The sequence below is a fragment of the Lycorma delicatula genome, chromosome 1 (genome assembly GCF_047948215.1).
Source record: "Lycorma delicatula isolate Av1 chromosome 1, ASM4794821v1, whole genome shotgun sequence".
NCBI classification, from domain to species: domain Eukaryota; kingdom Metazoa; phylum Arthropoda; class Insecta; order Hemiptera; family Fulgoridae; genus Lycorma; species Lycorma delicatula.
The window spans coordinates 293,747,198-293,772,892 of record NC_134455.1 but is presented as its reverse complement, the minus strand read 5'-3'; the positions used below and the strand labels follow the sequence as shown (position 1 = coordinate 293,772,892).

The 25,695-nt window shown below is 31.6% G+C and overlaps 2 protein-coding genes across 4 annotated transcripts in view; one reads left to right on the top strand and one right to left on the bottom strand.

Annotated features, from left to right (window-relative positions):
- Positions 1 to 7,589, bottom strand: part of escl (embryonic ectoderm development protein escl) — a 60,299-nt gene extending 52,710 nt beyond the window's left edge. For both annotated transcript variants that reach the window (XM_075379507.1, XM_075379517.1), the window contains exons 1-2: positions 7,219 to 7,589; positions 4,895 to 5,034 (exon numbers count right to left, since the gene is read on the bottom strand). In XM_075379507.1, coding sequence (XP_075235622.1) covers positions 4,895 to 5,034; positions 7,219 to 7,299 — 221 coding nt within the window. In that variant the 5' untranslated portion in view covers positions 7,300 to 7,589. The remainder of the gene's footprint in view (positions 1 to 4,894; positions 5,035 to 7,218) is intronic.
- A 43-nt stretch (positions 7,590 to 7,632) lies between these two features.
- Nmdmc (NAD-dependent methylenetetrahydrofolate dehydrogenase) overlaps positions 7,633 to 25,695 on the top strand; it is a 57,776-nt gene continuing 39,713 nt past the window's right edge. The window contains exon 1 of one of the 2 annotated variants that reach the window (XM_075379539.1): positions 7,633 to 7,787. In XM_075379539.1, coding sequence (XP_075235654.1) covers positions 7,699 to 7,787 — 89 coding nt within the window. In that variant the 5' untranslated portion in view covers positions 7,633 to 7,698. Of the gene's footprint in view, positions 7,788 to 8,142; positions 8,494 to 25,695 lie in introns of those variants that run through there. The other variant, XM_075379530.1, reaches the window with a different exon arrangement.

Sequence of the window (25,695 nt, the reverse complement as noted above, 5' to 3'; positions counted from 1 at the left end):
AGTGAAGCCTAATTTAATATGATCATGCACTTTTGACCACAGTATATTAAGTTCGGCTGCTTGTTTCCAAATAAATTTAATTGGAAACAGTCAAAATGACTGGTGACATGTGCTTGCACTTGCATATTTTTTTTTAAAAACAACAGCCCTACCTTTAACATTGCTGGAAGCAAATGCACATTTCTTCCAATCAAGTTTTGTTGCTTTACAAGATGAGTCCTTGTTAAAGTGTTCACAAAATGCATTCATTACTTGTTTCATTGTTTGCACCATGAGTTGTCATTTGTGCATTCAAATATCACCACCACTCCTCAACAATGAAACTGCATCTGCTTACATCAGCCTTGGTTTTACAATTAAAACAAGAGAGTGAGGGTCCCAATGTGATCGTAACAGCAAGGACACCAACTGCAGTAAAAAAATTATTTCTTAAAAACTGAATACTGCATGATTTTCAAAACAGTATCAACATGTTAATTGCAAAGACAGGAAGGGGGACTTCTTGGGCAAATTTTAAAACAACATTGTCACTAGCGTAAAAAAGTTATAAATATTCTTTTCTACAATCAAGGAAAACTGATAAGCCCAACCACACAGCTGTCTCACCCAAATAATCACACATACTGTTGTACAAAATGCTGACATGATCCTGAGAAAAGAACCACAGTATCAACATATGGTATGAGATAGTTTCCCAGAAATAAATTAAAAAGCCATTGATGAACAAGATAAAAAATAATGGTTCAAAGACAGTACCTCGAAATATTCCAACTTTCACAATGCAAGGCTTGCTGGTATGATTTTAAACTTCACAATTTCAGTTCTATCATTTAAATAATAATATCTAATTAAAACTCAATGCTGTACCACAAATTACCATACATATCTAACTTTCAACTAACAACAGACCTCTCTCAAAGGTAAATTAGGTCTAAGAAAGCAGCTATTAGCACTATTACTGTCAAATTTTTATAAATAAATATTATAAGATATAAAAGCAAGAGCATCTGGCAATACTCTTCCCTGAATAAAGCCGAACTGTTTACTTGAGAATATATTATCTGCAGTTAAAAAAGCTGGAAAATCTTTTATAAATAACACTTTTCAAATACTTTTCCAATGTTTGAAACAAACAAAAGGTTTACAGTTCACCAGCAAGTAATTGCCAAAGATTTATAAATTTATTTGACTAAGCAATTTTCAGAGGTTTTTTCCTTCAAAACAAACCAACCAAATGTTTACTAGGTTTACATAAGTAAATACAATAAATTTGAAGATTTTGACATCTATATTATATCATTAACACCTCAAATCTAATCACACATTTTAAAAATTATTTGTTAAATTTCAAAACAAGTGATCACTCAAGCAATATGATAGCTTTATCACTAATTTAAATCAAGTTATGAAAGTTAGGATTATATTTATAATATTAGCTGCTAGATTATTAAACAGCACATATATCTATTTATCACCTCCTCTGAGTTAACAATCTTTTCATTATAAAAATACAGGTAGTCATTTCATTATTTCACATTTATTTCATTATTAATATTCTTGTTAATTTTACTATTCACATGATGCTACATGTTTTAGTACCAGTAAAATTTAATATAACTTCACTGCTTTCAAAATTATTTTTTTTATCTTAATCAAGAAATTCAATGATTTAACATATGATACATTCAAGTTAATATTAAGTGAGATTTGTCTCATATTACCATGCATTATACAAAATTTCTTTCATACATTAAGAAATCAATGAACAATTTTTGTATTCTCTCCTTAACTTAGAGTATATGAATTTATAGTAACGACAAATGATTTTTATTTGAATTAATTCTTACAAGAGGGCATGTTTCAGTATTTAGACTTCTAAAAAATATTAGTCATATAAAATATTCAATTCCTGTAATTCCTCTTGTTTTCCCCATTTGAACCATATTTTAAAAATAAAAAAATATTTGAAATATATTTTTTTATTTATTTGAAATATAATAATATTTGAATAATAAAAACTTTGCTAACAAATTAAGTAAATTTTTTCATGGATTTGATAATGATGGTGATAGGGATAATATCACTAACAAGAATGAATAAAGCAAAGTAACACATAAATTACTTAATTTAAAATAAATCTCAATTAATTGTCATGTCATTTATGAAAAAAATTAGATGGCCAAGATTACGTAATTTTTGTAAAAAAAATCTATAGTCTGCATGTTTTTCATCACAAGGTTTATCAGTAAAATTAGAAAAGCTATCATTAAAACCAATTTTGTTAAAATAATGTTGATGATGTAAGAAAGGAATACACTTCGGCAATATTTAGCACTTTTAAGAAAAGCATATACACAGATTTCTGAATTATGAAGCAACACAAAAAGTATTACATTTATTTAAAACATTTCAGACTGTAACCCTAAAATTCTTCTTAAGAAATTATGGTGGAAACTACATTCGATAAGTGGATTAAATATTATAATTTGTTGGAAATTTTTAAAAGGTATAACCTATCTTTAAACTTACATAAATGAAAAGGACAGTAATCATTAAAAGTCTTACAGAACGACATATTGTAACTTCAGTTTTTTAATGTTTTTAAATTTGTATGTATATTACCTAACACTTGTTATTAATATTCACATCAAATACAAAGACCTATTAAATAATTCTTTAATTTGTCATCTGTCTATGATTAATAAAAAGGGTTTTCCTAACTTTCATGGAAGCTATTTTCATCGGCCCAGCAGCAATTGCTATTTTCATAAATTTCCAAACAGTATTTAGTGATGTCATTTCTAGCAGTTCAGTGAGGCCATAATAAATATCACAATATATTAACAGTATTAGATATTGGAAATATGACATTTGAGGCATATTGTTAAAATTAAAACTAAAAATAAAGTATCTTAAAAAGTTGATTAAAATATGAAATGCATCCCAAATATAAACTTTAGTTTTAAGCAACTACATAGAAGAGTTATTTTAAATACTCACAAATTAAATACCATTTGCATGATTCTTATAAAGACAAGTTATTTTAAGTTGCTTAAAATTTTAACTGTTTAACAACTATATTATTAACTAAACATTAAAAAAATATGTATAAAGATATAAGTTCATGTATGAACTGGGCACATAGTAGAAAGTAAATAATGATAAAATTCAACAGAATGGGTCTATTTAGTCATTTCTTATATAAATTATACTTTACCATCATCTTTCAACTATTTACAGTTTTGTTTTGGAGATTTAAAATAATTTAATGCAGTTTTCTGTGCTGTTATAGTAACGTATCAATTAGTATTCAACAGAAAAAATTCATTTGGGAACCATTATAGTAGTAAAATACAATTAACTGTCATTTCAAGAACATTTCCAAGTAGTAAATTTACTTTACCAAGCTTATTTCTTGTAAGAATAGACAATTCTTTTTACTCTTATTTTTATGAAATGATGCAGGCTACAATTCTTTATTCATATTTTTAATAATAATAAATTTAAGTAAAAAGGATTGCATTCTGTTTATAAAAGAAAAATTGCACCAATGCACATAAACATGACTAATAGACAGCAATCAAAAAATTTAAAGGTTGGGGCTTGCAAATAGCTCTTCATTGGACATTTTTTACCTTACTACATACATGACTTTGGCATTACTTCAGTTACTGAGACTCCTCATTTATCATGTATTAAAAGGAGTCTATTCCTTGTTTGGCAATTCACTGCATACCTCCTTATATGATACTAAAAACTGGTGGTGATGTGTTTGTCTATGCACACATGGATGTGGTAGTATTCAATTATATATATATATATATATATATATGTATATAAACTGTTGCCACATACATGCTGAGCTTCATATTGGAGAATGTAACGCTAGCAGCTCAGATGTCAGCAGGAGTAAAGTATACCATACGTAGTGGCACAAGTGCCACTCCCCAACAACCTAGCTGACTGCATATCTCTCCCAACAAAGCAGTGCTGTGGCCCTACCACTTACAGGCGCCTATAAAAGAGTGAATTTTCAATTCGTCACTGACCACTGCCTGGAAAAGAAGAAGAAGAAGTTCCCTGGCAAGCTCAATGTGAGACCTCCTGGCAGATGCCAACATCCCCGCCATAACAACAGGCCTGGCTGACCTGCCACGTGAGCTGCTGGGCACAGAAGCTATCTTCCCACCCCAGCTCGCCGGGCTTCAAGCGTCCTGGCTGGCAGGTCCAACAGCAGGAGCTGGTGCAGCATGGGATTGCTCAGGAAGAACCTCCTTGGCTGTGCCAGTGGAAGGCAACCAACATCAACCTGACACTGCAGGGCTCCGGGAGCCACTACTGCCAGGCAGTAGAAAGGACCCAACTGCTGAGGGAAAGCTCAGTTTCACACACACTACAAATCAATCATCTCATCCTCTGAAGCAATACCTAACAGCGATCCCAAAAGTTAAAAAAAAAGCTAACATCACCTTTCTATAGAACTATCTCACAAAACGCACAAATGGCCCTTTCACACAATCACTGCAAAAACCTCAAACAGCCCTTTTCAGGACTACCACATGGTTTTAAAGTGTCATGTGCCATCAAAGTCATTCAGCAACAGATAAAACACTCAATCTATTATATAAAATTTACAATAAATAGTTATATTTCAAAATCTATGAAAAACAAAAAAAGAATAACCAGTAATACCCATTAAAAATAGTAGAATTAATGATGGTATAAAAATGTATGAAGATAATATGGAGGAAATTAAATCCACTGCAGAGTAAAAACAATAGCTTTAACAATGTAATATTTATACTGCCTGCATTAACTGTAACACAATCCCAGAATTTCATTTGTTCTGCATGTGTTAACTTATCTGCATAGGTAAACAGAAATGGAAACTTACGTAAACTTGTACTGAAGTTTTGACAACTTTGGTGGTTTATGTCGACCCCTTCTGCCCTTACGCCCTCCCCTTTGAGTAGGAGTCTCACTGCGCGAAGAGGTATTATCAGTTGTCGTACTTCCAACACTAGAAGTTTCATCCTGCAAATAAATAAAACTATAAAATACAAAGTATTTTTTTAATTAAATTATGAAAATTTTTATTTAACTTAATGAAATGAAATGAAATTTAATTTTAATTTATTTATGAAAATTTTGCATCTTATTTTTTAAAAGATTTTTATTATAGTCAATGGGCAATGGCTTTATTTAATCTGGTGTTACAGTTCAACAAACCATGTATATGCAATTATTTTAGATGTACAGAAAATTCAAAATTTCATATTTTCCTACCCGCAATTCTTGCACCACAATCTTTCCAATGCTAGGTCAGTCATTAAAACTGATCTAATTACTTCTCATTCCAAAAATCAGGTAGACATCAGTTGCCACAAGATGGGGAATAATGAATGAGCTTGGGAAATAAAGAACTGAGATATCTTTCATATGAAAATGCAAAAGGGGATTGAAAAGATGGCAGTTTTAAGATTTACTACATTAGAAATAAAAGAAAGCACTGTCATACTACCACAAGCAGTAATATCACTGTCAAATGATATGCATTTGACAGTGATATGCATTTTATGATTGGCATTTACAATCAAATGGACAGTAATGAAAATACTTAGTCAAAGAAAATGAAAGTAACCAGTGAAGTCCAATGTGAATAACAATGAGGTTTAGAACAGCTAACATTACTGAAGAGAAAATTTATGTGAAACAAGTATTAATGAAATGAGAAAATAAACAACTAAAATGGCTAGAATATGAGAAAAATTGATATAAAATAAAGCAAAGAATCTTCAAATAAGGACTACAGATAAAAAAACTATTACGGGACTCAATTAAAAATGGAAAAAAAATTGAGGATGTTAAAGAAATGAGCAATTGAATAATGATGAAAAGTAATGGAAAAGGAAAAGAGAAAGTCAGGCAAACATAAACAGAATTGTTAAACATAAATCTATGTTTAATCAAAATTAAGAAAAACCTTTAAATGATTCTTAAAGACATCAATTTTCCATTCTTAATTTCAGAACTAGTCATTACCACTCTATTGATTTCTTAGTGCAGTGAAAGCATTCGGCTTTACCTGGATGTCCCAGGTAAGAATTTAAAAATTATAATACAGTATTTTTCTAACATGTTTCAGTCTCTTATGTTTTCAGTAAATCTTAAATTTCACACGCTTCATGTTCAGTTGATATTATTTGCATAGATTTCCATAGAATCAATTTTCTACAATTTTTTTTTACAAAACTTGATTAATTTACTGGTAATTTAATAGTTATTGTACATAAAAAACTGCATTTTGTAATTATGTTTTTGTGTTTGATAACTTTTCCAAAAAATTACTAGATATAATTTTGGGATCTATTTTACTCTATTTTTTAGGTTAAAATCAAATATGACACCATCTGATTTACAATTACACCATCTAAGTTCCAACAATTTCAATACGACTTCATTTTGCCCTTGGGTAAAAATCAGGAAGAAATTTTTTACAAGTTAAGACTTGGAAGCAAAGCATTTGTGAAACCATGCTTAAATATGAACTTTTTTCTTTATTTTCTCTGATAAAACTTCTCCTGATATTCTCTCAGATTCATTGAGACATTCTGTATAATTGTATATATTATATCAATATACTCATATATTAAATACTCTAGTTCTGTATTATACTAGCAAAAACATTATACAGCCTAACAGAATCCAGCTTAAATTCTAGATCCCAACACTAAAAGACATAGATAATAAATCCAAATTTCATTTTCTAAAACAAATCCATCCTGAGGCTCCCAACAGACGAGTTGATACTTTGCAAAAATATGCATTATATAAGTCCTATCAAATCATCACTTTCTACAAACTTGTCCGATACACAGCCAGGATTTTCAGAAAATATATAGATACTAAGCCAAACATTAACAATAACATAAAACAAAATCACTAACCTTAAACTCAATGCTAGAAATATATGACATAACAAACATACAACTGAAATTCATTCTTAAAAACAAATTGAAATACAAGTACAACATAAACACATCAGAATATTAGGTATATTGCAATCATCTTATATTAGTTAAGGATGCAAATTTGTAAATCTTATAATATTTTAATGCACACAACCTTCCCAACTCTATATTTTATTAAAGGGCGTTACACAAAGCCAATGTTATACTTTCTTTTACGTACAACAAATAACTGAAAAAGTTGTCTTACCACATCATCGCCGGATTCTTCAGCATTAATGACAGAGAATTCCGAATTCCCTTGTGTCTGCTTCATTCCTTTTGATTTCATTAAATTAAAATTGCACTTTAAAAACAAAAATGTATTACAATTGAAAACTAACTACGCAAGATTAATACGGTATACAGACAGCAACCACCCTCAAAACACCTCGCTACCTGCATCCATTACGAACCGCTAAACACAACCAACCAACCAGCAGCTTCGTATAAACAGTAACTTGGTTAGATCAAAATATGTAACACTAGATACGGAAATATCGATACTTTAAATATCGATCACTTTAAACAATAATTTTTCGAACCTCCAAGCTTTTAGCAAATAATTGCGCACTTTTTTTTCTTATGTGTCAGTTTTCCTTCATTTTTCAAGTAAGAGTTCTTGCAGTTGGATGCCCATTTCCTAATGCCAAACTTTTAAAGGGAATTAAAATTGTTGTAGGGTGTGAAAATGCCATTTCTGACCGACATTCGAATCCGTAAACTTATGAAAGAATTTCGAACATGTTACGTCTCAGCCTTTATGTTTTATTATGCAGAGTTGGTAATTTTTACTTTTCTTTTTTTTGTAAGCTATAAAATGAACATTACAATTTTAAGTGTAAAAAATTCATTATCGCTTTTTCATAATTCCTAACTAGCTTTCGCTTGTATGTGGGTACAAAAAAAATCAGATAAAATACTGAAAGCCAAAGCTAGAGAGCAGTTGTGGTACATCGACGTTTTAAAATAAAATGTCAGATCTTTCCAAAATTGTTATTATTATTTTTCATTCAAAAAGTATTACATACAGTATCTTTTTATTTTGAATGAAATATGTTATTGCAAAAATGAAAGTAGGCTAAAACGATCATCTCAATTATTTTAATGAAGTTAATATTTAATTGCAAGCTACTGAGAGATTCTTGCTGGTAAAAAATTAAGAATTTATATGAACATCCTTCTACATTTGTGTTTAAATTAAAATTCAACTGCGTCATCAAATAAATTAACACGTGGTCTCTTTTGAACGATGAGGTAAAAGTAGATAAGTAGTTTAAGCAAAATGCTGACTTATGACTTACAGTTGCTGCGGCACGTGTGTAGTCATAGGAGTTAGTATTACTTTCGGCTTTGAGCATATTAACGAACTCATCAATATGAAAATTTTGATGGGGATATATGTAAGACAGTTTTGTGAACTGTCGAAACGACAGTTTAATTCACATTTATTTTCGAAGCGTGAACTACATACAACACTTGCTAGGTAAGTTATAACGAATAGTTGTAAAGGTTATGTATGCTGCAATAACACTTTTTTATGCCCAGTATACTACCGAAAATAAGTCGTCGAGGGCGGGAGGGTCGGTCCCCTCACGGGGGGGGTCCTGATATCGGTACACTTTTGAATATGATAATTACTTTTAGAAATATGAAGGCCGGTTAATTGCGAAACAGGAATTGCATGTTAAAGAAACTTACAGTTCTTTAATTTTTTTTTTTTCAATTCGAAAACATTACTCTGAAAATCTCTATAAGAAAAATTTTCTTTGCTATAATGCTGTGAAGTTATTACAGGTTATGTTTATAGAATTTTAATAGGTATACCTTGTGAAACCCAGTTGTCAAAAATATATTAATGGAAATATATCTGATTTAGAAAAATTGAACAAGTCCTTAAGAGAGTATTCTAATTTTGAATTTCAGAGCTTTAGCTTCTGATTTCAGGAACCCATTAACTTAAATAGGCATAACTATTGCATCAATGATATACCATTTTTTAAGAACTTAAAAGAAAATTTCAGGATGAGTGGTTGTGTTTTTTTCTGATTCACTCAAGTTCCTTATTCAAACACCAGTTTATTCAGAATAAGTAAATAATTTAATTATTTTTATAATACTATTTTGTTAAGCAGTATTTAAAAAAATTATTTTTATTAAAATTAGGAATCTCAGAATAGTGATTACAGTTTATTGTGATTATCGAGTTAAATTATTGGTATCTTGGTGTTTATTTTGATAGGCCATTCTGTTTTATAATAAACTTATGTAATGCTTGAAGCCCATGTTCTATAATTTTTAATTTATCAAAACTGATATTAACTTTGCTGCTTGTTTTTACACATCAGTTATAAGACTGATTCTGGTTGATATTGTTACAAGGAATGCTATAAATCTTTTGTTTTTAGTGTAACAAGCTACAAAATTTATTTGCATTAATTTAATAGATGTACACAAGAATTTTTTCGAGTAATATAATTCATCAAGTTAAGTGTTTTGTTTAATTTAAACCAAACTACATATATAGTTCAGTAGCGTTTTAGTAAAGATAAATAATGATAATGCCACTGAAGAGTATTATGAAATATGGTAATACGAGTATTTCAAGATTATTGAATGTCTGCTTAAAGTTAATGGAACTTTTTTCGCAAAGGTCTTTTGGAGCTAATTTTTTGTACCTTCATATGACTGCTATTGGGTGCTTTATTAAAGGTGGTGATTTTAGCTGTGAAAGACCTTTTGATGAAAAGTTCCTTTAGTTTGATTAATAATTATTTAATAATTTTAGACATTAATGACTTTATATGTGGTGTAATATGTAATTTATTTACTTCCTTGATGTTTTATAATTAAAATGAAAATTTTTAAACAAATTATGTTAATAGGTAAGACTTGTTTTATTAATTGTTAACATTGTTTGTAATGAAAAAAAAACATGATTTGTTTGCATGTAATTCACTATATTAAAATATTATTACCACTATCTATAAGCAATATATAAACAATTGAACACACACACAAAGTCACCAGTACAGTATAAATGTGTATGTATATGAAGATGGCATGAAAAGTATCTGAAAAAATAAAAACCACTTAATTTTTTAAGATAAACCTTTTTTATTTCTCCATAATCACCTACAGTTTATACTTTTCATTCAACATTGCTCCAGTTTGTTGATCCCTTCAAAATAACAGGAGTGTTCCAATTCTGCAAAATTGGCATTTCTTCCTGTAATCATCTCCTTGTTCAAATAAAATCTCCTTCCTACCTGCCATTTTTTCATGTTTGGGAACAATTATAGTCTGAAGGAGACATATCTGGAGAATACGGGGCATGCAGAAGAAGTTTAAACCCTAAATCTCTTCAATTATTCAGCCACAAATGCATATGAGTGAGCAGGTGCATAATTACGACTTTTTTATGGGCCAGCCATGGACATTTTTCTTACAGCTCGCTTTTCAAGTGGTCCAATAACAATGTATAGTATTTTCCTGTAATTATTATTAATAAACCTTTTTCTGGATACTCAATAAGGATTATTCCTTGTGAATCCCAGTTCATCAGGTTCATCTTCCCAGCTGAAGGATGGCCTTCACCTTCTTTGATGAAACTCCTTGCTGGCAACCCAATGTTTTGCATTGTTGCTTTGTCTTAGGTGTGTAGTGGTGAATCTGTGTTTCATCCACAGAAATGAAATGATGCTTAAAATTGTGTGGGTTTTGTTGAAACACCTGCAAGCCACTCATAGCATACTTCACACGATTTCATTTTTCATCAACTATGAAAAATCGTGGCATCCATCTTGTGGATAGTATTTTCATTGTTGATGGAAAATATTATGCATCTGTTGAGTCAAGATGCCCACAGCAGTAGCAGTTTGAAGCACCTTCACTCTTCTATCATCCAACACCATATCATGAATTTTATCAATCATTTTCTGGAGTAGTGACCTCAATAGAGCGTCCAGAAAGTTGAGTGTTACTTATGCTCATATGACCACCTCAAAAATTTTGAAACCACTTATAAACTGCTGTAATCGAAGGTGCAGATTAACCTTAATATTTATAAAGTTTTTCTTTAGTCTCCTGAAGTGATTTGCCCTTTATAAAGTAATTTTTAATCAACAAGTGGATGAAATTTTTTCATCCACTTTTTAGAAATCACTTGTCCTATTCAAATGGACACCAAACATTGAGAAATTGACTGATCTGATTGAAACTTGATATGTGTTCTTCCAAAAGATGCTAACTGAAAATCCCCTCAATATGCATCAGTGGTGCCAACTTTCAGACTTTGCACAGAATTTTCAAACCTCCCTTAAATACAGCATAAACTTATTAATCTGGATTAAATTGTGCGGACATTTGGTCCTGGCAAATCAGATTGACTGTTTCCTTGCCAGAATTAAATCAGCACCTGTTGATGTATAACCTACACATATTTGTTCCCTCAGTGACTGACTGTTGCAGCCTTTGATTCAACAAAGAACAGCAACTTTATGAAATAGGATATTGCCATTTTAAAAGTTTTCTGATGCAGTTTTCACTGTGAGTAACTCAATCAAAATGGGTTGTTTTTTCCAATGTGACAGTAGAATAAAAAAAGACTGCAACCTACCTCCGGCTTTGGTCCCATCTCTGAATTCAATCAAGGAACCAGCTGCATAAATATGTAGCCAGTTGTTTTTATTGCAGTATTTATTCAAGTGTTTCCAAAATTAGAGGTTTCATGAGCGGTTGATTCCAATTTAATTTTTTACCTATGATCTAGTAGTAACGTGGAAAGTTGCTAAAATAGTAAAAGAGAGCTTAATCTGTATCAACGAGTCTCTTGGCATTTGTAACAAAAACTGCAGTTAATTTTCCAGAAATGTAGTTTGCTTGTCTTCAAATGTTTTCTCCAAACATCCTGCTAAAACCCCACTGATCTGAACATAACTTTCATTTATTAGTTTTGTGATGCTGCTTGTGTTTTTCCAACAGTTTACCTTGATCCTTTCAGGCAAATTATTTTTTACTGAGGAGTAGCACCCTACCCATTCCATACAAGATCTAGGCTGTATGATTTATAACTATGGATTGATCTGAATGAAAGTTGTATTTATCTCTGTATGTACAATGTATAATGAAATATGTGATTATCCCTACCCTAAAAGCCAGGGTAATATAATATTGGATTATTAAAATTTCCAAATAATTCACATTGCAAGAGATGTCAATCTTGGAATCTAATTAAGTTATGACTTGAATCCTTTGATGTCACACACCTCAGCTTGAATCCGATAGCTCACTACTGCTAATAAATGAGAAAGGTAAAACTTGAATAGGATGGGAAAAATTAAAATAATCTTTTGCATATTCCTTTTACCAAAGAATTCAGTTCAACAGTATTAAATACTATTGACAGACTTCAGTTCTGGTTAGAATGGAACTAATTAAGCACTTTGGATTAGGAATAATTCTAAAGTTAGTAAGATTAATGAACAAATGAGTAGAGATTTAAAAGATCCCATAATTTTAGAGGAAAGCACAGGTAGATACACTTTTGAAACTAGCAACAAATATAAAGATCATGAGCTAAAGAATTTCTGAATGGTATCTAATTTATATATTTTAAACCTTCAAATCCAAGATGTTGGTGAGAATAATTATTGTGTAAATCTTATCATTGTGTAAAGCTGGTTTTAAATCTACAAAAACATACATTATCCATACTTTGAATCTTACCCAACAAATTGAAGTTGGGTATAAGAAGAGATTTATGGACTGTAGCTAGGTAATTCATCTATATTGCTGATGTCTTGATTACTGATAAAAAAACACACGCAAAATATATATGTTGTTATTAATGGGCTACATTTATTAAAAAAAAAACTGACAACACAATTGTAGGACTTTCCCATCAAGTGCACTTTTTTTTTACACATACATACACAAACAACTTAATTTAAAATATTAAAATATTTATCATTTTATTTAAATACAATATTTTTTGTTTATTTAATTCAGTGATTCTAACTAAAGTAAGTGTGCATTTAAAGCATTGTATTGCATTTGCGTGAGTGTGATGGCACTAGCGGCCACTTGAAATATTATTCATTTATTTAATTATACCGCTCACTTATGATGTCACAGCATAGCAGATGAATACAACAGTAGTCTGGTTGCTAAGTGGGATGTGAGGTGTGTAAGGGGTGGGTTGGCTTGGTTAAGACTCCACTTTGATGGGGAACAAATTTGTGAATCCAATGAGATGCTAACAGAAAAAGACCCACTGTACTGCCTTCTACAACATTTAAAAATTATTACTATTTTTTGGAGTGGGGGTGCAATTTAGAAAAAAGGTTTACATGAATGTTTTTTTTAATAATTGTTTTTGAAAATATTTAATAAAAAAAGTACAATGAAAATCACCCCATGTACTGCTTTCTATAACTCTTTAAAATTAAAACCATTTTTAGGTGTGGGGGTGAAATTTTGCAAAATCTGGAGATGATTTTGTTTCTCCACCTCTGTATCCCCACCCCCTGACCTTTTGAATTGAAAATTTAGTAGCATCAATGCCCCCCATATATAGAAGTAATCTGACCAAAATCAGTTGAGTAGTTCTGGAGATATAAGGCGATTTAGATGCCAACATACATACGTACATTTTGTCACGGAAATTTTGATACTATTTTTCGGTTTTCTGAGGTTCTTAGGGGTCGGTTAATCAAGATTCACTGAAACCCAGATATGCCCAATCTTGACTGATCACCATACTTTCCCTTCTATATAGCGTCAGCTTCGCTATAGCTGCTGTGTAGATGGGAAAGTAAAAAGTAAGATAAATGAAATCGAACATTACATAAATTTTAAAAAAACCTATTTTTCAAGGGCAATGTTACAGTGATTTTTTGTTTTGTTTATAAAACTAGTATAACTTTACACATTGCCATGTACATAGTAATAATACATTTAAATAATATTTTGCAGTTAATAATTTTATCTGCAAGGAAAGTTTTGCACCTTTTTACAATATTAACAGTTTTTTACTGGGTTTTTAATTAATTGAATGAAAATTAAAATAGGCATTTGTACTATTTTGTTAGAGATGTTAAAAAAATGAAAATATTTAAAAACAATGTCAATATTTTTGGAAAATTCATTCAATCCAATATTACATTCTTATACTGTCCAACTAAAAACTTCCAGTTCAAAACTTGAACCCACCGGGTTGGTTTAGTGGTGAACGTGTCTTCCCAAATCAGCTGATTTGAAAATTGAGAGTTCCAGCATTCAAGTCCTAGTAAAGGGAGTTACTTTTATATGGATTTGAATACTAGATCTTGGATACCAGTGTTCTTTGGTGGTTGGGTTTCAATTAACCACACATCTCAGAAATGGTCGACCTGATACTGTACAAGACTACACTTCATTTACACTCATACATATCATCCTCTGAAATAATGCATGAATGGTAATTCCCGGAGGCTATACAGGAAAAAGAAAAGAAAATGAAAACTTGAGAAATTTATAATATAAGGTAAAAATAAAATGTGTCATCTAATACAGTGAAATAAAAGTACAATAAAATGAAATAATTTTCTTAAAAGATATAATTTGCGAATATAATTTTAACTAATAACTTATTTGTGTACTATAATTCACGTTCTTCTGTTAGCATCCTCTTTGCAAGTTGGTAAATCAAAATACCATCTGTGGAATTTTGATGTACCATCAAACGCTGTTTGTAAATTCTATGTTAGTTTGGTGGTTCGTAAATTCATGGAACAATGATCTCCAATTAACATAAGTGACAGATACTTTTAGATTGCTTGTTGAAGTGCTAATTGATGCACCTGTTGTAATGTACCAACATACTGTGATGTCCTTAGCACCTGTCATTTGTAGTTAAAACATAGCTTAGTGATTTTATACTTATAACAACATGTATTTGGAGGATTCTTAAAAAATGTAATTGCCTTAATTTCTAATCAATTTACCTTTTAATCATATTTATTCATGCTTTTCTTTTTGTCATTGATTGAGAAGCTAGACTTAAAGAATTGTTGAGTTTGAGCTCATAGGAGCTCAAACTATAAGATAAGAAAAAAATTGACCCATTTCTTGTATAGACAAGAAATGGGTCAATTTTTTTCTTATCTAGTGATTTTTTGACTATATCTGAGTGCATGGAATCTCATTCCACATGATTGACGTAATTCAAGCAATTTTTCTGTATTTGTAGTACTTGATTGCAATAGCAATAAAATGGCTTTCTGACTGTAATTGTAATACTTACAGGTGCTTAATTAAGAAGATTATTTCTGTCTGTTAGTGTCCTTGCAACCATGTAAAAAAAATCATTAGCCAATTTCATTATCAATGATTTCATTCTAGTTGTACAAAAAACCTTTTCCTCACGCAGGTCTGTAAATTACAAGGAGGTTGTACACATTTATTGTTTGTGCTTAATACACGGGCAGTATGTCAGAACATGAAATTTACAGAACTGTCTGGAGATCAAAACTTCCAGTTACAAAAAAAAGGAACCATTAATTTCTTATTCTTCTTTGAGTAATGTTAGAGATTGGGATAGACATTACAAAATGACGAACTAAGGTATTCTTTAAATTGTGAAACAGGTTTTTCATAACATGAAATTAATCCATTAATAAATAATTCATTACATGAGCTCACAGATTTTGTGTAAAAAAATGAGATAGAAATTTTTTAATATATGAAAAGAGCCATTTCTGATCAGGATTCAAACATAGGACTTTTCAGATATAAGGGTGTAATGTTACCACTCAGCCAGGAACTAAGTTTAATTGAAAAAATTATAAATAAAAGCTGAATTGATTAATATATCGATAGATTAAATAGATTGTTCCACAGTTGCTGATGAATTTCTTTTTATGTAGAACATGGTGTTATCATTCCTACATATAAAAGTTAGTTTCAAATAATTGTTACCTATTTTTTATACAACACTTGCTATTGATATATGTCTTCTGTAACTCAGATCATTTAATGAAAAGCAATTTATTTAGTATATATGAGTAATTTTTACACTAGACAGAAAATGCTCACAGATTAAGAGTCATTACGTGTCTGTGTGGTGGTTTATTATTTCATAAAAAATAGTAGATTTTGTCTAGATTTGCAGGGTGTTATTTTTAAGTACTGGATAATTATTGATTTGAGTGTTATTTTCTGCCCTTTCTAGTTTGTTTATTTATGGATAGAGTTGTGGATTGCTTTCTGATCCTTTAATGCCAAACTGAAATTGTTACTTGGGCTGACCTTGAGAGACTAGCTGTGTACGTGTTTCATTCTCCCGGCACTATTCCCCACCCTATTGGTGCTAGCGCCTTTCGGCCTAGCAGGAATTTGCCTCTCAGTGGCCCTAGTTTTTGGAGGATGGAATGCACTCTCCTCAGTGACCTAAATTGTAAATTGTTGGAAAGAAGGATGGTTGGTGAAACATGGGTTAGGAAACTCTTTTTCACTCTTGCCATCTTCATTATCTTGCCTCAGCCAAGTCCCCAGGCTGGGCCGGTTCAATTTGTAGCAGTGGATGCTTCTTCTTCTTTCTTCTTCTTAGCCTGCATTTATATAAACTGGTTGTAAATAATTTACAAACCGTAAACCTCAAAAATCCTCTGGTCCTGAAAAGGTTACACAGGGAAAAGTGCAGGCCTCTTCTTTCTTCCATACTTGTCCCTGTCTTTCCCCAGAGGTCTTGGATTGCAAAAAGGAAGTTGAGTGATGAGTCTTCATGTGTTGGAATCTTCAAATAAATAGCAATTTAAGCTCTTTCGACGTCCAATCCGTACTATAATGGTCTCTTCTGCTTTTTCCCTCCTGCTTTAATGGTTATATAATTTCTTGAAACTTACTCTGAAATCCGTCAACTATGGATGTTAGTGCGACAATGCTAGAAGGGCAGAAAATATACTCAAATCACTTATGTTAATTGTAGTGGGAATATTAAATATTGCAAAAAAAAAAAATACTTTGTAATTAATTTTCATATCAACAATTAATCTTGCTAATATATTTTTTTCAAGAAATAAAAATTGCTGGAAAAAGGGTAATAGTTTAGAAGAATTGCAATAGTAATAATAAAAGTAGGATGAAGTTAATGTTACACTTAACATCTCTTCGTGACAACAATTTCTCGAAGGAGTATAAAAGTAAAATGAATTGCATTTTGTAAAAACTGTTAGGAGGAAATGTTTTTAAAATGCTGTGGTGACACTGTAAAATTGAACATGCAGATAATAGAACTTTCAGTTTTCTTCAGCCTGTTCAGATGACCAAGCAGATTGATTAATCATTTGGTGTCTGTGTCTGAATGAACTGTGCAAACGTTCCAGACTGTGTGAAGAAGCAATCAGGCGACCTGCTCTGTTATTGTTTACTTGTTTTGTTAAGAAGTTGTGTATTTTGGTATAAACATGACATCCAATTTGTGAATATTTGAAGAAATTTATTGAAATAAAAAGTGTTTGTGGCAAGTGAAATCTAAAGAGAATAAAACAAAATAAAAATAGTTTTTTAAATAGTTAAAAAAGTTAAAGAAACAAAGCCATTGATGAACAAAAATTTTAGTAACATTCAAAGCTATCTTCAAGAGGAGGTTTACAAGTTAAAATAAGTTAAATGATAGTATAAATAAGTTAAACGATCCAATCAGGAGCTGGTACAGATGGTGTTTATATATCCAAGTTGTGGTATTTGAAACGCTTTAATTTTTCGATGGATAAAGAAATGCCAAGAGTTCATTATTCCAGTTTGGACTGCAGTGATGAGGATGTAAGTACACAATTAACATTTATTTTCTTAGTTTAGAAGCAGTTTATTTTAGCAAACTCAATAATAGATAAATAAAAAAATAAAAACTTTAATTAGTTTCTCATTTCATTCTTAAAGACAAATTAATACAAAAGCATAAAAATGTAACTAACAAGGAAGTATTAAATCAGTTTACAATGTAGGAGAAATAATTAACTAATTCCATAATTAATCCAAAAATTTATCTTTTGTTGAAATGTTTCCTTCATTTAACAGTAGTAGTGAAACATTCCCATATTTTGCTTAGCACTATTTGATTTGTTGTGACTCCATATTCAAACAATTACATTGTTTGTTTCAGCTTCTATAATTACAGTTAAAACTATCTGAAGGTGAGTAAGAACTGACTGATTGTGCCATTAAAAAATTGCATAGCACACAAAAATTAATTTAATGCATAACATTAATATTTATTTTATTCTACCAAATCAGTGTGCTGATTTGGTAGAAAATTAGAAATTTAATTACGTTAAATTGTGTGTGAAGTTTATTAAACCTGTAAGAAATGGTAACAAATACGTTATCTATTATACATCTCACTCTGAAAAGGTGATTCTGTTTATTCTTTTTCACAGCTTTCTTTCTGTAAACCATTCAAATTTTAATGACATTGGATAATGTAAATGTTTGTTTTTTTCTCTTGTAATAAAAAAATAGATTTTCTTAAAAAAAAGTAAAAGACAAAAATCTTAATTAAATTTTTCAAAATGTGCTTTTTCTAAATGTTTGGCATGGTAATATGTTGTCTAATTCCAACAACTGCTATCACTACTGTGATTTACAACTTGATATGGTCATTCAGTTTTTCAAAAGAAAAATATTTTTTACATTGTTTTTAATAAAGAATTTTTTTTTTATGAAAATTGTAACTACTTGTATTTAAATTTATTTTCAAACTGTAATTAGATAATCATTTTTGCAGTAAGTAGTATTGATGCAAACCTAAAAAAGTGTTTTCCCAAAATTCTAAGCTATAAATCTGCAAAATTCTTTGTCCATTTTCACTTGCTAATCACTCTACCGTATGTCTGGTTGTTTCAGGAGCAACCATCAGAATTTCTCAACATGATTGCAGGGATACATGTGAATCCATGACATTCAGTCTCTAAATGACAAACATTTGTCACGATTTAAAATTATGATGACAACTTTTACATCTGGTTAAAAAACCTACATGATGATGCAGCCTTAGTTCTTGATGTTTTATCTGTAAATCAGCGCCTTAAAATTTCTGTAAGTGCCTGATGATATATTTGATATTTTTGGCATGAACGAAGCAATGAAGTTACACAATTTTTCAAAACAACAAAGGATCATTTATTAAAAAATAAACAATGATACTGAATAATAATATAGAGTGTTCAACTTAAGAGGCCCCCATCACTTAGTTTAGTCTATAAATAATAGTTTATTGGCAAACATTTACATATTAATTTACAGATGTTGAAAATGATGTCCATCTTGTTTACATGTTGGACTATGTTCCTGATTACTGTTGTTGGCTGTACTCTATCTATTTCCTGGATGGTATCAGTAATATTTGACTTCAGGTCCTGCAGGATCTATGGATTGCTTCTATAAACAATTTCTTTTAAATAACCTCACAGTCTGGACTAGTCAGATCAGGGATCATGATGGCCATAATCCTTTAGAAATGATTTGTTCACCGAAAAAATTGTGTAGCATTTATGTGGTAGAGTGAGCTATATGTCAAGTAGAGCTGTCCTGTTGCAATCTGCAGTAAGGCTATGAACTGTTGGATAATTTCTTGGAAGATGGTAGTTTCCACAGTTTTAAAAAAAACTATTATTCATTGCTTTGAAATTGCACATCATACATCTCATTTTTGTGGGTGTAGGAGAGATTTAAAGAAAATGTGCAGATTTTCATTACCCGAGGTTTGGTAGTTCTGACTATTAACATACCCACCAAGGTGAAATCATGCTTCATCTGTGTGAAATGCTAGGTCTAAAATGCCAATGTTACCTTTAATGAAGTTCATGAACTATTGACAGTAGTGAACCCTTTTAGCATAATCAGCATTAGTTAGCTCATGGAAAACTTACATTCGATGCAGAAAACATTTCAGCATTCTCCTCACTACAATGTAAAAAGTACAGCTTAGTCTCCACAAAGATTTATGAGGAAATCTTGTAACTGTCGCTTTAATATACTGTAAAATCTGGGTTAAAATGACTCTATCAGGTCCTGTTTCTGGTCTAACACCAAATCTGTTTCATGAAATTTTTTTTAACTTCTGAATAATATTTTTTTATTGGTGCTTACTTCTCAAATTTCTTCCTGAACTTTCACCGACACACAACATGAGAATTTGGCTCTAAATTAGTTCTATCATGAATACATGTTCTTCAACAGTTATCTGTATTTTAACAAACTGCACGATTTTGCAACCTTGTTCAAAAGCCAATGATCAACACAGACTAGTAATACTCAAATATGCAGGCAATAGGTTAAACACAGGCCTAATTATGTACAGGCCTCTTTTATGTTAAACACTCTGTATACAATAATAATAATGATTGTATGCAGCTGAAATGGACAGTTTATCGTCTAACCATCAAATGTCTAATGGAGTGTTTATTTCAACCATCAATACGTCCCAGCCACCATATTATAATTGACAATATAACTGCAAAAGCATAAACAGCTCAGGAGAATTGTATTTGTCAAAATTTACTGTATAGTTAATTCATAATTTAATGATATTGTCACAATGTATTTTATAGTTATTTACTCTAGATTTTGTTTTTAAATAAAATAATACTTAAACAAACAAAAAAAAATATTTGTTTTTTACCTTACAGTACTCCTTATATAAAACTTTTAATGTAGAATCACATGTTTTGGAATAACATAACTTAGAGCCTGAGGTGACATTATTGTAAAATTTGAGGTCATGTGTTCATCTAGTTGCAAGAAATTTAAGAGAGACTGTTAACATCTTATGTGATTGTATAGTTGGTTTCATTACGGTTCTTTGCAGTTATCAACAAAGTCAGAAGATTTAAGTACATTTCGTCATCGAGTCTAAAGAAGTTATGAAAATCTTTTGGTGAAATTTCAATCTTTTGTTAGATTGACATGTGACAACTGTTGCCTTTTCCTCAGCCACTTTTTGCTCCATGTAGCACATTCAACTACTCTTAAAGCATCATCTATAAGCACCATGCTAACTACTACTGAATTACAGATCCAACAATACTGTATTGTGTGGTTACACTACATTTTTCAGATGTTTTTTTTACTTGCTTACAAGGTAAGCAAGTAAAACTGAACTGGGTTAGCTTGAAATGGATTTATTTGAGTGTCACTTTTAATACTGGTAGTACTAGCTCCACTATTGATTGTGTATATAACTATTCTCACCAACTGTGATCATTAATAAATTGTTCATGTTTCAGTTCAGTCCTTCCTTTGCAGTTTGGTTTTTCTATAATGTTATATTCATCTATAATTATATTCTTATTCGATGGTTGCTATAGTGGAAGCTTATGTGCGTATTGGATCCTTTTTAGAGTGTAGAAAAATTTATAATTTCCAATATCCCAACAAAGAGTAGCATAAATGATTTAATTAAAAGATGGCATTCAATGAGGTCAGTTGCAAATGCAAAACAAAATAAGTAATTTTATGTTAGGACTTCAGAGACGATAATCAAAATTCAAAGAAAAAGTTTTTGCCAGTCCAAAAAGTCTATATGTAAAGAGAAAAAAAATACACATCTTGTAAGATTTTTTATGATTGAAATTTGCAGTGACAACTGCACAAGTTGTAGACAAGCCAAACTGTCTTAAATATTGGACTGGCTTCTCAAAAACATTGTCTGTGGACAGATTGAACTGATGCTGTATTTCATGTCAGGCAAACCATGGTTCATTTATCTGGGCATGTTAATTTACGCAATACCAGGTTTGGGATGACTGAAAATTCTCAGCAGATGAGTGCCACTTCATGAGGATAAAATCTATATATTGCATGCTGTTTCTGAAAATTGTATGTTGGGGCCAATATCTTTTGACCAGACTATCAATTCCAAAGTGTACTTTGCAGGTTTTGAAAACCTACAGTTATTAAACAAATTGTAAAAAAAATACACCTACTTCCAACAAGATGGAGAATGTATGACACATCAAATGATTCAGTAGCACGTGTTTTTATTTTATAGAAGAATGAACTGTCAGGAGAGGATGGTGCCCTCTGTGTTTCCTAGATTTATCTACTTACAATTTTTTCCTTTGGATGTACTTAAAGATAGAGTTTATAATTAGATCTCCACCATATTGTTGATCTGAAGGCAAACATTAAACAAGAGATCAATGGCATTGATATCAGTGTTTTGTTGTGAGCGTCAGGTGACACAAAATATGATCATTCAAGCACAAAAGTACATTGTGCAGGGCACATACTTCAATACTTCAAGTTTCTTTTATAAAAATATGTAAACCTTTGCTAATGTAAAAACAGAATTTAATCTAATTAATGATTTCATTTCATTCACAAAATGTTACAAATCTCGACTGCATATAGTCTGTAGCAGTTCAGTTTTAAATTGCTCATACAGAATTTACAGTTATATCAGTATGTATATAGTCACCTTAATAATTTTGCTCCAGTTTGAAAGTTTCTACCCCCTCGCATAACGAGGTAAAGTTCCGAGCTGCTCGTGCTTGTAAGACCCTCCGACTGTGGAGTCTCCAACATAAGATGATTTTCAGCCAAGAGAAAATCACAATGATGTTGCCCAAGGGCTGGTTGGATGCTACCTGACGAATCCAGGTCCAGATGGCTGGTCTCCCCATTCACTACGTTACGACTCAAAAATACCTGGGTGTTATCCTTGATGAGAATTTTCAGTTCAAGGAACATCTACAGTATGTAGCAAAAAAGGCCGTTGATGCCTTTTATGGAATACGTAGAGTCATACATCCCAATTGGGGGTTAAATTTCAGTACCATGTATCCTTTACAAAGGTATCACTGAAGCTATTATGCTTTATGCTGCACCCCTGGGCTCACCGCATGGCTTGTAGGTATTGCGTGGGCATTTTGCTGCAGGCCCAGCGACTCCTCTTGCTGGCTGTTTAAGGTGGTTATAGAACAGTCTTGCAGGAGGCAGTCTCTGTTATAACCGGAGTCAAACTAATAGACATCTTGGCTACTGAGTGTAGGGAACGCTACATTTCCAAGGTAAACAAACTGTTGACATCAGAACGAAAGCAGGAGATTGAAGACCAGGGTCTTGCGTCTTGGCAGGTCAGGTGGGATGAATCCTTCACAGGTCGCTACGCGCATGGTATCTTTCCTATAGTGTATGATTTAGGTGCAATTGGATGGGTCTCTCCCAATCGGTATATCACACAGTTTCTCTCCTGGCATGGTGCCTTTTGGGCGAGTTTGGCTAGGTTTCATTTGGTCGATTCGAGTCAATGCCTGGATTGTGAGATAGATGATATAGTGGATCACGTCCTCTACGTCTGTCCCCAATACGAGGTCGAACATTCACGAGCTGTTAGGGAACTTGAGAGTATTCATTCCTTTCTGGATCTCCGTATTAACTGGATGATCTGCGAGGAGTGGTCTATAGAGGCTGGTTTCCTTCGCCCCTTGCGGTGTATAGGTCTGCAGAGGGAGTTTAATCGAGGTACTCGATCGTGGTAGGATCCCTCGTGGCTAGGGTTCCAGCTTAGGCTTGGATTGGTTGGAGGTAGACGCATTGACATCGTGCCATGGTTATATTGGTATTGTTTGTGATTCGCTTTGGGACTTCTGCTGTTTGGTTGGGGTGATCGTGCCTCGGGTATGTTAACCCATGCAACCGGGGATGTGGCTTCCTTTTGCCGGTGGCGGTCCTGATCATGATTTGGTAATGCCACGCGAGACACCATTATGGGACCAGGTGGGGGTGCGGGTTTTGTCCTGGGCTCCTGCGCGGACTGGAATGAGGTTGCGTACCCCTTGTTAGGTGACTTATTTGGGTGTAGATCTGAATTTCTATGTTGCGTAAAACACAATTTTGATTGGTATGAGTGTAGCACTGATTTAACTTTAACTTCATTTGTTTCCCGAGGCATTCACAGTCACGAACAGTGTTGTCAAATCTATACTAGGCACGGGGTTTACGCTTCGATGGTTTTGGTTAGTTAGTTTGAGGGAATCATGTTAGGTTGGATGTGAAGATGTTCATTTGAGACCTACATGAAGGCAAAATTTGATATGTATTTACTGATGCAAATGTCTGCCGAGGCATTTACATCGGTGGCATCCTGACCAAGGCCTGGCTGATGACTGTGAGATATAATCAGCTAGAGGGTCTAAAGACAACCTCCAGTAAAGCCCTTCAGGGCTTGGAACAGTGGGGGTGGTGTGTGACCGGTAACGTCACAAGGTGGGTGTCTTCCTCCTATGGGGATGGTTCAGTTTTAAGTCCAGAATCTACAGTTATATCAGTATGTATATAGTCACCTTAATAATTTGAAAGTTTCTACCATTTTTTCAATAGTCCACATGATTTTGATACTGTACTTCATGAAATAATATTAGAAATACTACTTTGTTTAGAAATTTGTGATTTTTGTTTAAAATTATGTTGTATATTGGTTACTGTCAAAGCATGGTGATCAAAATTGAATAGCAAGAAACTTATAAAGAAGTTTGGTATAACACTCACAAAAGTTTGGTATTAGGTCTTCTAGTTTTATAGTGCATCTTGCTGATTTATCAAAAGTTATAAAAGTTGATGTGAATTAAAAATAATAAATTCTGCTAGTAATTCATTTTGTTAGCTAGAACCTTAGTTCAGATTCTTTAGTGTAGAATTTAACTGGCTAGATTATAACATTTTGTAAAATAGGTATTTCATTTGAAATTGCAAGAAAACATTCATGCTGTTAGCAGTTTGATTATTGTTTGGCATCTGGCATTCTGCTTCACTTGATTACTTTGTTTACAATTATTAAACTTAAATAGTCATACTCAAAACTTTTAGATAAACTGTATCATCTTTATTTGCAGTGAAACTATTACATAGATCACCTCTTTAGAAGTTAATTGTTATTGTACCATATGATTATTGTTTGGTTGGACAATAAAGGCAATTTTATTTATTATTTATTTATTTTCTCCAGAAACAACATGTTGCCCAATTATACCTCATAATAGATGAGTCGTAATGTTTGAAAAATGCCAGGTCTGACCATTAATAAAATTCAGATTCTTCCTGATTAAAGTCAGAAACCCAAAAAAGCTACTAGAAAAACTACCATTCCCACCATAGAGGTCACTGGTAGAACTATTAGATTGTAAAACTGTTTTTTTTTGTTATTTAGTTTAGTTGTTTAATTAAGGGTAGGTATTCTAATGAATTTCTAAACCAAAAAAAAAATAAAGTGATCAGTAATCATTCTACTATTGAATTATGTTAAGTGTAATAAGTGTAATGAAAAGAATAGATATATTTTAAATATAATATCTATTAGTTTATATAACTTTTAATTCTGTTGGTTTGTTAATACTTTTTGTTACTGAAATAGCTAGTTCTTATAAGCATTAAAGTTAAAAAAAACCTAAAAATTTAATTTTCTAAATATATGGAAACATGCTTTCAGAAGATTTTTTCTGCATTTCTATTATGTATAATCCTTTCTTGGTGATGTTAGTCATTTTTAAATTTAGGTAATCTCTTCAGAATATCATTTAATCACAGATTTCCATTGTGTTTGTTTTTTATCATATTGTTTTTGTCAAATTGTGTTTGCTTGCAAATTTCATAACTTTAAGATATGTTAAGATTGTGGATATGTTAATATAAATATGTTAATATTTGTGTT